The sequence below is a fragment of the Gekko japonicus genome, unplaced genomic scaffold (assembly GCF_001447785.1).
Source record: "Gekko japonicus isolate JY-2015 unplaced genomic scaffold, Gekko_japonicus_V1.1 scaffold158, whole genome shotgun sequence".
Classification (NCBI taxonomy): domain Eukaryota; kingdom Metazoa; phylum Chordata; class Lepidosauria; order Squamata; family Gekkonidae; genus Gekko; species Gekko japonicus.
The window spans coordinates 1,294,087-1,310,725 of NW_015170279.1; the positions used below are offsets into that span (position 1 = coordinate 1,294,087).

At 47.5% G+C, this 16,639-nt stretch overlaps 1 protein-coding gene across 1 annotated transcript in view; it reads left to right on the forward strand.

Annotated features, from left to right (window-relative positions):
• The first annotated feature begins 305 nt into the window (after positions 1–305).
• Positions 306–16,639, forward strand: part of TNR (tenascin R) — a 138,593-nt gene continuing 122,259 nt past the window's right edge. The window contains exons 1-2 of the mRNA XM_015417743.1: positions 306–804; positions 13,615–14,091. Coding sequence (XP_015273229.1) covers positions 306–804; positions 13,615–14,091 — 976 coding nt within the window. The remainder of the gene's footprint in view (positions 805–13,614; positions 14,092–16,639) is intronic.

The window sequence follows — 16,639 nt, forward strand, 5'->3', positions numbered from 1 at the left end:
TAGTTGTAGGAGCGAGTAGTAATTTGCTGATAATACATTGCTCCAAGTGGGATACACAAATTCTGTTGCCATTTATCTCTCCAGACTTTATAATTGAATTGGAAATGGATGGTAGCTTTTTGTTTTTTTGGTTTTGTTTTAACTTAGCTCTTGCAACTTTTGGACCGTCCACCACTTTTATCAGATCCCCCTAGGATCTCCGTCAAACGCTGACATCATAAATACATCTTCTGTTCTTCGTTTCAGGTTATCGCACACTCCTCTGTCCAAGGCTGGCGTAGAAGCTTCTCGTCCATCCCAAGAAAATGGGGGCCGATGGCGAAAATGTAGTTCTACGGAATGTCCTGGTTGGTCTCAACTTGATGCTGCTGGGATCAATCTTCAGACCCTTTGAATGCCGGCTAGAAGTGACAACAGAGAGAGTCAAAAGACAGGTCTCTGATGAGGAAGGCAGCTATGCCAACTACACGTCCCCTGTCAAAGAGCAGCCTATGGTCTTCAGTCACATATACAACATAAATGTGCCTCTGGACAGCCTCTGCTCAACATCTCTAGAGGCTTCCTCTGACCCGGAGGTGAGTTCGGAGGATGACCGGATGACGGAATACACCGAGCAGACCTCGGACAGTGAGAGCCAGGTCACCTTCACCCACAGGATAAACCTCCCCAAACAGACTTGCAAGTGTGCCGCCTCTTCCCGTGACATCCAAGAGCTGCTGAGTAGGATTGAGATGCTGGAGAGGGAGGTGTCCGTGCTCCGGGACCAATGCAACTCCAATTGCTGTCAAGAAAGTGCAGCCACAGGTAGTAACCAATGCCATGAGGTCTTTCTGGGGGCTAAGAGGTTTCAAAGGACAGAAGAATGAACTTGAAGTCGTCTGCTTAGGGCTTGGATAGGCAGACGTCTCCACTGTGCCTCCAGGTTTCCAGGGATGTTTTCAACCGTTGCAGAACTGAGACCCTCATTGGCCTAAAACCCTACTGTGGGACTCACATCTAATTTTTTAAAAAACCAGATACATCCAAAACATCCTTGCTGATGTTCTTTCCAGAAAGAATAGTCCAGAAACCGTGGAGAAGGGTCCAAATGTGGGCTATCTATATCCTTTTGGGAAACTGTTGGTACACGCTTAATGTGGGACCCTGTTTTCTATTGTCCTGTTCTTTTTCAGATATGTATTGCATCTTGTTTGGAGGGATCAGTCTGTTGACCAAGTTTAGAAATCTTTATTGGGGGGGCAGAGAGTCAAGACATGGAAGAAGCAAACAGACCTAAATGTGGTTAGGATTGGTTGGTAGGCCATATTTTATTCCTTTAACCAGCACAAACTGCTGACATTTTATTTATTTATTTATGAAATTGATATCCCGCCTTCCTGCCCCTACAAGAGCTGAAACATAGTGGCCGTTATGGGACCAGGAGGAAGGAAACATTAGTCAGTGACCCTGAAATGATGTTCTTTCAGACCACTGGGCATGCAAAGGGTGTTCCATATTGCAGGTTCTTGTAGAATGGGAAGATGTTCAGGGTAACATCCACAAAACATTTACCCAAACCTAGAAAAGTCCAGTGGTCAATTCGCATGTACTAAAGCTGTATGTACATGGCAAATACACAGATTGCTCCTGTTCACACAACATAGTGAGTGTGCAGATCAGGAGGATTGAGGGTAATACATGTTCCTGATAAGTGTGACTGGTAGGCTCCAAGTATGTCTGTAAGGTCTGTAAAGGTCTTATGTGGGGAAACTGAAGCTAGACTCCTTGGTCTAGAACTCTTCAGACAGCCTTGGGCAACAGAAAAAGTGGATATTTCATATTTTCTCTCTACATATAGTCATCAAATCCAAAATGGAGCTAGCGCATGACTCCTAGAAACAGGGTCACCAAGTACACACCTGGAGCTCCCCGGTGACTTTGGGGACAGGTCATTGGGGGGAAAGGATGCCACTGATGCATCGATATCACCGGGCAAAAATTTAGAAGTGGCATCACTGAGGATCTAGGATTTGCCCAATCTCTATAGATGAGCAAAATCCTAGAGAGTCAGACATGTCGATGACATCCTTCCTCCTATTTCCCCCCCCCCCCCTCTGCTGGTTTGAGAACCAGTGGGGAATGGGGGGTGCTTCAGAGGGGGTTTGCCTCAAAAGCAGGCAACTGACTCCCCGACCTGGAAGGTACAAGCTGTCCCCAACTGAGAGCTTGGTATTTCCCTGCTAAGGACGATGATGAAGGAGTTCTATTTTGGAGACGTTTATAGGCAGAGAATGACTGAGGGCACTGTGCAAGGATCTCGCTCTCCCTCCCCCCTGAACTGAATGTTATCACATCATAGCATCACATTGTACTCAGACAATGGAGCTCAAGTCAATATACATAGGGTTGCCTCATGTTGTCCTCATAACAGCCCTGTGAGCAGGGCTTTTTTGTAAGAAAAAGCCCAGCAGGGACTCATTAGCATAATAGGGCACACCCAACAGCAGAAACACATTAGCATATTAGGCCACACCCCATGCCTTCTCTTGGCTTGCCCGGGCGCCCCACAGCTGTGGGGAGCCCAGGCAAGCCCCCCCTTGAAGTGAAGACCTGCCCAGGTGCCCCGTGGCTGTGGGAAGCCCTGACAAGCCAACCCTGGGAGGGGAGGCAGTTTAAACTGCCTTCCTTTGGCTTGCCTGGGTGCCCCACGGCTGCGGGGAACCCGGGCAAGCCAGTCCTTGGACAGGCCAGGGAAGGCACAGGGAGGCATTTAAATGCCTCCCCAATCTTTCCAGGCCCCCCCGGCCCACCCACCACAGAGGGGGATCGCTCGCCAGGCCTTCCCATTGTAGCCATGCACACAGAGGTTTTGGCTGTAGTGGGCGTGGCCACTCTGAAGCCAGCCGGAACTCCGTTCCTGTGCGTTCCTGCCCAAAAATAGCCCTGCCTGTGAGGTACTTTCAGCTACAAAAGGGTGGTTTTCCAAGTAAACTGTGTAAATGAGTGGATATTTGAAACTCTGTTTCTAGGCATATCGAGGCAGATATCGAGGCAGAGCCCTGGGAAGTCCAAGTTTAAAGATGGGAGGAATTTTAAATGGTTTAAAGATGTCGTCATACAGGGCCAGCCTGAACTGTTACACTTTTCTGAGCTCATTGATTTCAATGGACATAGAAGGATGTATCTCTGCTTATAAGGGCTCTGCAAGATGTTGTCTTCCAGAACCTTCCTGAGGGATTGTTTCCCCTCCTCCAGTTCGGGAATAAGGAGTTTGAGCCATCCTCATTTTTACAATTGGAGCCAAAATCCCTTTGAATTAGAGTTCGGGTTGTGAAGAAATTCTGCCCATTCTGAGTGTCCATCCCCTTCTCTTTCCCCCAAACTTACCTTTTAATTAATTTATTTATTTATTATATTTATACCCCGCCCATCCCGCAAGCAGGCTCAGGGCGGCTAACAAAAAGGTACAATGTACCTGATTGACATACATAAAACTTAAAAACTCTATAAAATACTTAAGCAGCAAAGATCGAAATAAAAAAGTAAAAATTGCTTCTTGAACCTTCTTCAGACCCTAGAAGCTTTACGAACACTAACTTCCTGCTACAAAGACCACTGGGAGCTGTAATTTATTAGCACTTCCGAAGCTTTTAGTAAAGAACTGGAGTGCCAGTCAAAATAGAACTCCCCAAATGTTTTCTCTTAGAACGTGTTCTGTGCCCCAAACTTCCAGCACTTTTTTCTTTCGACTGTTGGGAACATTTAGGACTGTAGCATGAGGGGAGGGAGGTTTAAGCCTCTGTATGCCATTTCCTCAACCTGAGGGAGGTTTAAGCCTCTGTATGCCATTTCCTCAACCTGAAACAACCCCACAGGGTTGTCATTCACCTTACTGAGGAAAACATGCAGATGATACAACAGGACAAACAGCAGATCTACATGGATGTTTCAAGTCAGGAAAATGGTCGTGGTGCAGTAAAAACGGCTTCCCTCATGTCTAGGGTTGCCAGCAGGGCCGGCTCTATCACTAGGCCAGCTAGTGTCTGGCCTAGGGCGCGCCAGCCCTCAGTGGCGTCAAACTGCGCCCCCCGCCCCCGCCCGCCCGCCCAAGGGATGCATCCAGGGGGCTGGCGGGCCACCAGAGAGCCCCGCCCGGCCTTGCCTTCCCCGACCAGCTACGCAGACGCATCCCTTTGGCGTGGGGGGGGCGGGGTGCCCTCCTCCTGCAATGGTCCCATCCGCCGAGCCCCGGCAGGCAGGGCAGAGGGGCACCCCCCGCCCGCCTGCCTTCTCCTCTCTCCCCTCCGGGGCAGCACCGCAGCACTTCTCCCACCGCTCCCCTCCCCTCCCTCCTTCCCTTGGCCCAACAGGTGGAGCCATGAGGCTCCCTTCCTCACCCACCCGCCCGTCGGGGCTGCCATGGAGCAACAGGCGCCTCCGTGGAGGCTGAGGCGGGGGTCGCGCAGGGGACGCCAAGTGGCCCCAGCCACCACCTCTTCTGGCCCGGGTGAGTCGAGGCACGAGGCGAGCGAGGTCTGCGGGGGTCGGGGACGGGGACTGCTGCTGGGGCCAGGGGCTGCTGATAGGCTTTCCGATGGCAGCGCCTCCTCCCGCCAGCTGCTTGAGGCAGGGTGCAGCTGGCTCCGCAGCCTTGCTCCGGCGCGGGCTGGGAGGGGCAGCACAAGGCTCTGAAGCGCGGGGGGGTGCCGGGGAATGTGAAAATGCTGGCTGGTCCCCGGACACTTCCCAGCTCCGCTGCCTCATGGGCGGAAGCAGCAGGAAGCAGCAGCCAGTCGTTGTCGTCCCCCCCCCAAGCTTCAGGGACAACTGGGGAGGGGGCAGCAGAGTTCCGGGTGGGGCAGCCAGGTCAAGACCAGCAGCGGGGCGAAGCTGGAGTCCCGGGGGGCGGGGGGGCTACCAGTGTTTCCTCTAAGCTGCGTGACTGTGAGGCAGCTCACCATTTTTCAGCCCCCGGTGCACATGTTTTTGCCTCGGCTCAGGAAGGAGGGCTCCAGAGCCAACTAAGTGATGCCGCAGTCAAATGGCTCGCTCACAACCCTAATGCCAGGAGCGCACCAAGTGGAATTCTTGCCCACAAGACTCTACAGCTTAGAGGGAGCGCTGGTGGGCACCTCGGAGGCCAGCTCAGTTTGATTCTGGGGGGAGAAGCTTTTCGAGTGCAGGAATAACCCTGAGCTCAAGCACAAAGCTTGAGCCCAGGGGAACCTTTAAGGCCAACAAAGTTTCATTGGAAGCGAAAGCTTTTGTGTGCAAAGCATTCTTTCTTTCTTTCACCAGTCCTGGGCTCCCCGCACACAAGTCTTCCTTCTCTCCAGGCCCCGCCTGGAGGTTGGCAACCCCTAATTGGGGGCATAGTTGGGGGGGCGCCAGAAGGTAGCCTTGCCTAGTGTACAAGAAAACCTGGAGCCGGCCCTGGTTGCCAGCTCTGGATTGGCAGATTCTTGGAGATATGGGGGCTGTTCCTGGGGAGGCTAAGGTGTGGGGAGGTGAGAGAACTTAGCAGGGATGTAATTCCATATAGTCCACCTCAGAAGCTGGGAATTGCATCTCATCTGGTTTGACACTCTCAGTAAGGGTTTAGGCCCAATGAAGCCAGGAACAGTTCATTCATACCCAATGCTGGAAGTAAAGTTTAAGGGAAAGGAATGCAGGCAGGGTGGTACATAAAAATGACTGAGGAGGCTTCCAAGTCTCCTCAGGGAAAAGGGAAGAGACAGAGTTTCCCTTCTCTTGATTTTTAATAGCCGGGGTCTTTCTGAGCCTTTGAAGAACAAAATTTTCTTTAAAGAATGAACTCAGTCCCAAAAACTGAAGGGTGAGACTCACTGACCTCTACTTAAGAGCAGAGAGCACTTATGATAAGAAAGATAACAAAGATACACTATTTTCTCTGTAGCAGTTTAAAAATAGACCGAGGTCATTTTTCTGACAGTTTCCAAAGAGATCTTATGGCTGAAAGTAGTATATTCAGAAGTAAAGCACTCCCTTTTTCTTTCAAGCTGCCATTCTGTGCTCAATTAAATGTGCACAGATCTCAATGAACCTCGTGGAGCTTGTACATGTATAATAGGATCACACCCTTAGTGCCCGTGGAAATCAAAAGGCCTTTTAAAAAAAGAGCACCTTGGGGGATATCTTCAGCAGTACAAATGGTGTCAACAAAAAACCTTATTTAAAAAGCAGGAAAATATCCACACTGTTTTTCCTCTGAATAACAAAGCGGCAAGCCTTTAAGCCTTTCATCAGACTAAAAACTTTCAAAAGACACGGTTCAGTTGGTCATCTCTACAAGTCGGTTTTTCAAAACCAAAGAAACAGCATGCTGCTGTAATAAAGATGGGTTTTGAAAAAGGGTTTGTTGATATAGCGAATCTCAGTCTCGTGAAGTAGAGGCAGAGCGTAAAAAAATATTTTACACCTGAGGGAATGTCATATCAGAGGGATAGTTTGCAATTTTAAGGGCAGATAGGGGCCGCCGATGAAGAAGGAAGGACGGAATGAAACAATAAACACACAGAGTACCTAGTTGGAGCAAAACAGGCCATAGCTGTATTGATTGCGGCAAAATGAAGCATTGGCCCAGCATAGGGCAGGATCCAACACATTGGGCGACCCGTCTGTCGGCCGATAAACACCACCCCCAGCTTGCCTGCTGGGGAAACCTGGAGTAACAAACCAGTGGATCCACAAAGGCACAAGTCTCTGCGTGGAACACTTGCCACCTGGGAGTGGAGCCAGGCAACCACCCCCAAGCCGGGCATGCCATTATAAGGCTTAACCCCTAAGACCTCTTAAGGGGGTCCCCACCAGGGGAGGCGGGCATGAAGGCATAGCCTCCCTCCAAATGGATCCAGCCCAATGCCTGAAACCATCATAAAGACATGACAAGAAAAACATAACAAGTCAACAAAGTTTTTTAAAAAATGAAATAAAGGGAGGGGTGTCCGAAATGAACAGGGCTGAGTGAGTGGCAGGCCAGCCCTTTAATACTCACAGGGGGTAGTTTCTTGAAAGAGTTTCTGCTTGCCTCTTTGACTTGCTGTTACACAACGGAGACATCCAGCAGGGTTACTTGTAGATGCAGAATTCTATATCCACCTTTGCTGGAGTCCTTTGATCTGACAACCCACCATGTCAATATCACCCATTTTGGAACAGAGAATGATGGGGCCCCTTTCTCTGTTACAGACAGGGGAGTCCAGTGGTCTCTGTGGACATCATGGTGTGTGATGATGTGTTTCCTGGAACCCATTTACTTCTTTGTCAAATCATTTCCTCCCAAAATCTAAGAGGTGGCTTTCTCCACCTCATTTGAGTAGGAAGTGCTTCAGAAGAAACCCAGGATGCTCACCTTTCTGTTTGTAGGGAGCATCCACTCAGAAATAGTAGCCTACATCATAGGAGAACACTTGGCTTGGAACCTCCCAACATTTTGTGACTGGCACCAGCACAGTGCCCACAGGCTGAAAAAGATTTGGAACCTGTGGTACAGCCTTTGCTCGTGTACATCTTCAAATTTGGTGCCACTGAAGTGTGAAGCAAACAAACTTTACTTAACAGTGGGACTATCTGCTGCCTCCAGCAGACATAGCTGAACACCGTCCCTGTGCCACCAGATTCCACTCCCAGTCTGCCAGTTACTTATTTCCTAGTTTCTAGGATTCAAGACTCTGGAGACAAGGCCACCTTAGCTGTTATTTGCTAGGCCAAGAAGTTCATCAATTTTTTCTTATATATACTTTTTTGACTGAAAGAGAAAGAATACAGATAGAAGGATAGATTGGGTAGGATACCAAGAGTGAAACAATGCCACCTTCGAAATATTGGCCAATGTGACAGCTGCCAGTCATGGTAAGACTGGCATATTTTATGTGAAAATCATTTCATCTGGAGCTCCCGATGCTAAGCTCTTGGGCTGACTGTCACAGACTCCATTAAGCCTAAATTCAGAGGCTGTTGATATCTTCTCCCGACTGCCTTTGGTAACAACACCTGCTCACCCCATATGGTTGCAGTCTTTATCAGATAAATGAATTTAACTCATGCCAGTGAAATCGATGTTTAACTCTGCCAAAGCCTCAAAGAGCTGTAATCAGGGTCATAAGGACAGCAGTATAAAAGTTCCAAGCTGTGAAAATAGCCTGAACATCCTCATCCTCCTTTATTCTCTGGTTTAATTTTGTTTTGTTTTGTTTTTTGTTTTGTTTTTTTGCTTTTTAAATCAGCTTCATTAGGTGTCCTGCCAGTCAGGCAGGAAATACCTAACATGTTTCTGCCATAAAAGTTTTAAACATAACAAATCTTAGGGAAAATAAAATAAAATAAAAACGTTCAGGAGCTGAGCATCCTGTGACAAATCAGTTCAGTTCACAGGCCAGCCAATTCAAATAAGTCCTGCAGAACCACAGCTGCTAGATCAAATTAGAGCTTTCTGTAAGATCACAGCCCCATTCCAAGTCAAGGTGAACTTTACTAAACCTAAAGAGATTGACAGCTTCGATCAAAGGTCTTGCAAGCAGAATTTGTAAGATCCTAATGTTTTGCTTGTTGTATATATTTTTCTGAATTTTCTTGCTTTCATTCTGAGTCATAGCAGTGAGGACAGCAGGTGGTGACTGCAAGAAGTAGGTGGCTGGATTTCTGGTGAAGTTTTCAAATGCCGATAGGCATAAAAATCAAAGGGTACAAGTTTCTAGAACAGTGATCCCCAATTGTGGCACTCAGAGGTGTCATGGAGCCCACCCATGTGTTTCCTGGTGCCTACTTCCTTCTCCCACAGATCCTGGCTTCAGAAGAGCTCAGAAAGCATCACCTGGGGCTCTTCTGCATTCTCATTTTCATTCCTTGTGTGTCCTTATTGCTTTGGCTTTTTTTCTTTTCTGCCCATGTTTTGCTCCCTCTGGTGGTTGATTTGATATTACATCACTGTATGTCTGGCTTAAAAACTTGCAGTTTAAATCTGCAGGGAGATATGCCAGACGTACAGCGATGTAATATCGAATCAACCACTAGAGGTAGCAAAACACACTCAGAACAGGGTGAAAAAACCCAAAGCAATAGGGACACAACAGCAACAAAAATGAAAATGTGGAAAAACCCCTTGTGTCTGCAGGGAACACCTATTTGGAACCAGCTGCTAGGAGGACACTTAGCCTGAAACCTCTAACCACTCTGTGATTGGTCCAAACCCCCATGGCAAATTTTGTGGTTGGCTATAGGCTTCTATGGCAGACATTTAGTGGTTGCACCCGCTACCTGTTCTAAAATTCCAAAAGTGCCCACAGGCTTAACAGAGTTGGGGAGCCCTGTTCTAGAACTAGGACTTCAGGAACATCATCAAATTGCTCTCCTCATCTTAATGATATTTTGAAAATCAACCTGCTTTCCTTTTCATCTCAATCTGGGAAAGTATTCTGACGTTTCAAATTTGTATGTAAAGAACAAAAGAGTTTGGTGGAGAGTGGCTGCTCTGCTGTTTCCAGATGTATCTTTGATGGCTGCGGAAATTCACTGAACAGCAGGGACCCATTCACCTGACTAGCATAGTCAGTTGGGTAGAAGCCCAAGGTTGGAACTGCAGTGGAGACCTGCAGGTCAAAATGAACAGAATGTTGGCAGCCACAAGCATTCCAATGTCCTCTATGTTTCAGTGATAGTCCAAGTTCTCAGGTACCTGTCTTTGTTCCGTCACTTTCTACATTGTATCTAGAATTTGTGGAGATTTTGATGATGCCTTTTTTAAAAAGAACTGTGTTTAAGAGTATACACCCTTGATGTGCGAGCCTGGGGACTTCCCTTTCGTCTCTCCACACAGCTATCTATCCAAATATTGCTGATTGCGCCTGGGTTGTTATAATAAGTACAACCAGCTCTATTGCTAAATTAGACATTCTATTAAACGTACTTTCAAAAAAAATAAAAATTAAAGCCTCAAGGCCAGTGTACATGCATGTTCTTCTTCAGAAACCAGTCCAGGGCTGGCTACTGTAGAATGAATGGACGGAGCAAAAAAAAAAAAAGAGCTTTCACCAATGTAACCCTCACTGTGAAAATAAAGGTGTTACTTCCATTTGTAAAATGCCATACAGTATGCAAGCTGTTACTGAAAAAATCTAGAGTAGGGCCAATCCCTCCACGCAATTCCAATCTCACTATATTGGATGTATGTAATTGGATTTTGACTGCAGAAGCTGTGGGGGGTCCCACCCCATTTTCTATATTTTTAGAACTGAACAAAAACACAGGCTTCTTTTTTGTGAAACTTTTGTCCCCTATGACATGAGGGGCCCGTTGGGGCAGTCGATTTCACGGAGGCATGTATAGAGCCGGGGAAATGTTCACAGTCTTTAAAGTGGGAGGTAGTCTCTGGTGTGATTCCACGCACCACACGCACACACGGCTTCCTGCCAACTTTACCAAGAAAAGGAGGGACTGCAATTTTGCAGTGATTGGCTTTCTAAGGGAGAGCTGCTCTTTTTAAAAAAAATATATTATGTATACGTAAATAACATCGTTATATTTACATTTATGAAAAATATTAATACAGAAGTAAAACATGGCAATAAAGCCTACACAATACACGTACATTAATACAGCAATGCACCTGAGTCTCTATAAATATCAAGTAATAAATAGTGATATAACAAGAGAATGCTGTTCTTCCAGGGAAATATTCATTCCACCTGAAATGGCGCCTTTCACTGCAACCCATTCAACCCAGCCCTGATATCCTTATTATTGTGAATTGCCTCGAGTATTGATTATGTGTAATCATTACTGTGATAGAGAGTGTGTGCGAGCAAGACTTAAAAACTCAGAACAGCCACAGGTAGGAGGTATTGGACTTTGGTCTCCAGTCCTTTCTGTTGCAAGGGGGAAAACATATCTCTGCAGTGGAAAAGGCTAGACGCTTGCTTTTTAAAAGGAACGCTGCAGATTCAGAGAACCTGGCATACATATTGGTATAACAAAGGGGAATTTCACATTACCAGTTTTCTCCCGGTTTCAAACCGGGAGTCTTCCGTTTTCAGATGAACCGGTACAGGGCTGCCGTTTCACACACGGCTTGCCCCTACCGGAAAGGAGCCGATTCACAAGCGGTTCGGCGTTTCACACACGCACCGCTTCGTTTTCCCGCCGTTTTCTTCCCGCGCGGGCGATCGGTTTTTTTTTAAAAAAAGGTTCGGCTTATAGCGATATATCGATATATCGCTATACCAGAACCTCAAATGGTCGCAATAACAATCCCATTGGAATGCGAATCCTTAGCGGTTCCCACGCGGGCGAAAAAAGGCGGGAAACAAGCGTATCGGAACCGGGAGAGGGAACGGGAGACTTCTCGGAAGCGGTTGACAGGTAAATCGCTTCCCTCCCAGTTCCTATACGGAAGAGAGGCTTCTGTGTCTGAAATGCCACTTAGATCCCGGTAGGGAACCGATTCCTAACCGGGTTCTGTCTGAAATGACAGACCACAACCCGGTTGAGAATCGGTTCCCTACCGGGACATAGCGCCTGTCTGAAATTCCCCAAAGTTTGTGGCAGGGTATGAGCTTACTGGAAGAAGTGAGCAGCGTCTCCCGAAAGCTCATGCCCTGCCACAAATTTTGTGAGTCTTTAAGGCAGGGGGGTCGAACATTTGTTATGAGGGCTGGATCTGACATAAATGAGACCTTGTTGGGCTAGGCCATGTGTGTCATAAAATGTAATGCCAGGTAGCGGAGTTATAAACTTTATAAAGGACACAAACACAAAGGGGTTTTTTTTTTACTTAAAATAAAAACATGCTTAAAACGTTATCACTCTTGCAATATTTTGTTTATTTAACAGTATCTGATAACTGACACCTCTTGCCCTGAATTGTTGCATCAAAACGTCTGTGCTGTTGCAATCTTGAGTACGCTGTTCAAGTGTGTATCTGTAAGCAGCAAACCTACTTTTGATTTATTGACATTCACCACAGAAATCTCATGCTCAGAGTTCTGCGTCTAGGACCCAGGTTAAAACATGAAATGGCTGAGTGATTAAGAGAGTCTGGCGAAGCAAGCTATGATGCAGCAGCTGCAGCAGAACTGGAAGCAGGAGATGGCCAGTTCCACTGTGGGCCTGATAGAAGCCCTCCGGGGGCCTGATTTGGCCCCCGGGCCGCATGTTTGACACCCCTGCTTTAAGGTGCTACTGGACTCTTTTCTGCTGCTATAGACAGACTAACACAGCTACCCATCTTCATATTGGTATAACATTATAGTGATACAAGAATTTTGTAGTGCCAGGTTTAAAAAAAAAATTGCAAAAGCCCTGGTTTGGGGGGGGGGGGGACTGGGGCAGGGTAATCGTGAGGATGTGAAAGCCCATTGCCTCTGCACTTTATCAGCAGCTGCCATGTGAAAGCCCATTGCCTCTGCACTTTATCAGCAGCTGCACCAGCAATGGGGAAACCATGCAAGCCTGTGCCTGTGTGAGCCGAAATGATGCTGCCTTATACAGAATCAGAGCATCGGTCCGTCAAGGTCAGGGTAGTCTACTCAGACTGGCAGCAGCTCCCCAGGGTCTCAGGCAGAGCTCTTTCACATCACCAACTCCCAGATCCTTTTCAGGTGGTGGGGATTGAACATGGGACCTTCTGCATGCGAAACACAGGCTCTTCCGCTGAGCCACAGCCCTTCCTGAAACCGTATGTGGAACCAGAGATAGAAAGACAGACAAGCAGGCACAAACTCAGTACCTGACCTTTGGCAGAAAATAACTTAAAACATATTATACAATTTAAAACCGTCTCGGTAAAATAAAGTGCTCAAAATCCTCAGCTCTCAAACCTCAGAGAGATGACCACATCCAAACAACCCCGGTAGGCATTTCGTGTCCTCAATATCAGATGTTGAATTCAGATGTTTCTTTCAGATGTTTCTTTCTTCCTTCCTAGGGCCTCCCCCCCCAATGATGGTTGTAAAACGGGGGGGCGGCGGCGACCCCTAATCAAAAGCCTGGTGGAAGAGCTCCATCTTACAAGCCCTGCGGAACTGCATCAGGTCCCGCAGGGCCCGGATCTCCTCCGGGAGCTCATTCCACCCAGGGCTATTTTTGGGCAGGAACGCACAGGAACCGAGTTCCGGCTGGCTCCTGAGTTGGCCACGCCCAGCAGGAACTCATTAGCATAATAGACCACACCCTACAGCAGAAACTCATTAGGATTGGCTACATTAGGGGTGTGTGGCCTAACATGCAAAGGAGTTCCTGCTACAAAAAAAGCCCTGGGTTTTGACAACAAACAAGGTAAACAGAATAAGAAGCAAAAGGTTGGTGTGGCTGGATGACCACACTTCTGGTAACATGTGGGTGCAGCCTAATATGCTAATGAGTGGTGCTGTCAGGGGTGTGGTCTATTATGCTAATGAGTTCCTGCTATTGGGTGTGACCTATTATGCTAATGAGTTCCTCCTGGGGTTTCTCTACAAAAAAAGCCCTGCTTTCACTCCTGGCCTTGAATAAGCTACTGTCACTTAGCCCCACCTGGATAACAACAGCGGCTGGTTTGACCGAATTGTTGTGCCGATTTCTGAAACAATACATGAGCCGAACCCTGTGCGTTCTCAACAATGACATTCTCCATTCTTCCAGGACAGTTGGATTTCTTCCCTCATTGCAGTGGCCATGGCAACTTCAGCCTGGAATCCTGCGGCTGTGTCTGCAACGAAGGCTGGGCTGGGAAGAATTGCTCAGAGCCTCTCTGCCCCATGGGCTGCTCGAGCCGGGGTGTGTGCGTGGACGGCCAGTGCATTTGCGACAGCGATTATGGCGGGGAAGACTGTTCGGAGGCCCGCTGCCCAACCGACTGCAGCTCCCGGGGACTCTGCATGGACGGAGAATGCATCTGCGAAGAAGGCTTTGCCGGAGAAGACTGCAGCGAGCTGAGGTGCCCTGGGGACTGTTCAGGGAAAGGAAGCTGTGCCAATGGGACGTGTATCTGCCAGGAGGGCTATGTGGGAGAAGACTGCGGGCAGCTGAGGTGCCTCAATGCCTGCAGCGGGCGTGGATTCTGCCAAGAGGGACTGTGTTCCTGTGAGGACGGCTACCAAGGGCGAGACTGCTCAGCAGGTAGGACTGTGTGTGCAAATGAAGGATGCAGGCGCTCCCAAGGGTCCCTGTCTTTTTCTGGTTGCTACTCTTTTGATGCCTTTTGGGGAATGAGGGACATTTAAGATAACTTACCATTTAAAGAGCAAAAGATAAGACTGGTTATTAGGAAGGAAGATCAGCCTGAGTACTTTTAATTTCCTATCTCGGTAACGCATCCAAAAGCTCCGCCAAACAAACAAGAGCGAATTTAACGTGCGGCTCCATTGATTATGTTTCCCGGTCACCAATTAAAACCGACCTTCGCTGAATAATCAGCTAAAGCTTTGTTTGATTAATCTATCAACTCAACTAATTAAAGTTTGCAGTTCTCGTATAAATGGAACTATGTGGCAAACTCAAAGGAGTGGCACGTGCCGCAAGGTCAGCTAACGTAGCCACTACGATCCATGCCTTGGTAACATCCAGCGTAGATTACTGTGAGGCTGTCTCTGGTTTGGAAACTTCACCTGGCACTAAACATGGTGCCTGGGATGGTAACAGGTCATCGAGGACATTGATGAGGGTTGCCAAGTCTGGCTGGGTACATCCCTAGAGTGGTGGTGCCTGGCAAGGGGAGAGTTTGGGGGAGGGTGCTCAAAAGGGTTGCGATGGCACAGAGTCCACCCTCTGAAACTGCTACTGCCTCCAGGGGAACTGATTCCTGTAGTCTGGAGATTCTAGGTGTGCTCATTCAAGTTCAGTACTCCGAACATCAGTCGAGCCACCAAGCTTTTCATTCTTAAACGGAAAGTTGCAGAGACTCATGCAATGCTCCCTCTGGCCTGTGGAGTCTTGTGAGCAAATATTCTACTTTGTGAGCGAATGATTCGGCCACTGCATCACTTAGTTTGATCTGGAGCCATCCTTCCTGAGCCAAGACAAAAATGCGTGAGCCGGAAGCTAAAAAACTGTGAACTAGCTCACACTAACTCAGTTTAGAGGGAACACTGGACTCCTGGCAATACGCAGACTGGGAAGCCAAAACAGCCTCTTCCCCAAATCTCCAGGAATTTCCCAACCCGGAAGTGGCAACCCTACCAAGAGAAGAACCTCAAATTTTGAGGAAGGGACTTGCTCACAGCAAAGTGCTCTTAACCTGAACTGAGGGGGAAATCTGTGAAATGCTCATGAAGAAATGCCATTCTATGGGAATTGGATTAGGGTGGGATAGTTATGCAGACTTATGCTGTTGAACATATTAATGCTTATTTAGCATACCATGTAATGTACAGAGCATAGGGCAGGGGCTTAATTGAAGGTGGACCTAGTTGTTTTTTTTTTAAAGATGGGCTCGCCTCAGCCTACCTAGTTATTATCCATTTAATGCTATTAATATGTGCTAGTTAGTCTTTTACTCGTGTTCACTTCTCAGTATTTAACCTTCCCTCTCCCTTTAACTAAATTAGTTAGAAATGGGATTAATCCAGCAGTAATTTCCACTGGCACATGGGACTTCGTGGCCTCCCTCATCCCACTGAAGCCTGAAATGTTCCCCCAAATGCTGTTCCTAAGGAGGGAGTGTTAGCCGAATTGCTTTAGCTACAGCAATTGGCAATTTAGATGGGTTCTTGCCAGTGCCTACCAAGGTCCAGTTCCCACCAAAGGGTTACCAGTAAAAGGAGTCGAGGCTGGTGTTGCTAAAATATGAATGTCTTTTACTTAAGAATATAAATCACATACAAACAATACTGATGCTCTCACACATTCAATCAAGTTCCTTAGAAATACAGTATTAAAATTAGCACGTTTGCATTAGCAGGTAGGGTGATGGTGAGTGATACTTATCTGTCCTGAAGCCTTGTTCGTTCCAATGAAGAATGGATGGGGAGAAATAGAACTCTAGGGAAGTTTAACACACAGCTAGAACCAGCCAGCACGTGTGGGTCTCTTGACTGCACTTCAAGAGATCAAGTAGAGGCAAGGGTTTGGGTATAGCAAGCTGGACAAAAGGGGAGTTAAAGCAGACAGGGGGTGTTGCGGGGATTGCGGCTAGCAAAAGCCAGGCGACTGGTCCTCACCTTTTATAGGTGGTTCTTTGGGTGGGTGGCAACTGTGCCAACCTCTTGACCCACCTACCCGTTAGTCCGTCCCAAGACTACTCCTATTGGTTGCATGTAGTGAGGGGTGGCTACCTAGAGGGGTGGCCAATATTGTAACCTTAGATCTAACTCAAAGGATGGCATCTGGGCAAGTGTGAAACTTGGCGTCAAGGAACCTCCTTGAAGTGCAGATGAAGCTCGGCCATTCCTCTGGTCATAAAATGTCCTTCTGACAGGAGATGCCAATGTAGATATAAAGCAGAGATGCAGCATACGTGACAGCAGACAGTTCAACAATGGGGGTGCTTCTTCTCAAGTTATTTTGCTGACAGCAATGGAGATGTGTGCTTCCTTCACCAGGCTGGTGGCTGTGTAACAGAAACCCTATTAACGTGTAAGGCTTATGCATGCACCTTCTATGTGTAATATCACAACAGGTGACTTGTACAGCTCTCTTTGAGCCTATGGGTTTGTGTGTGCACAGTCCA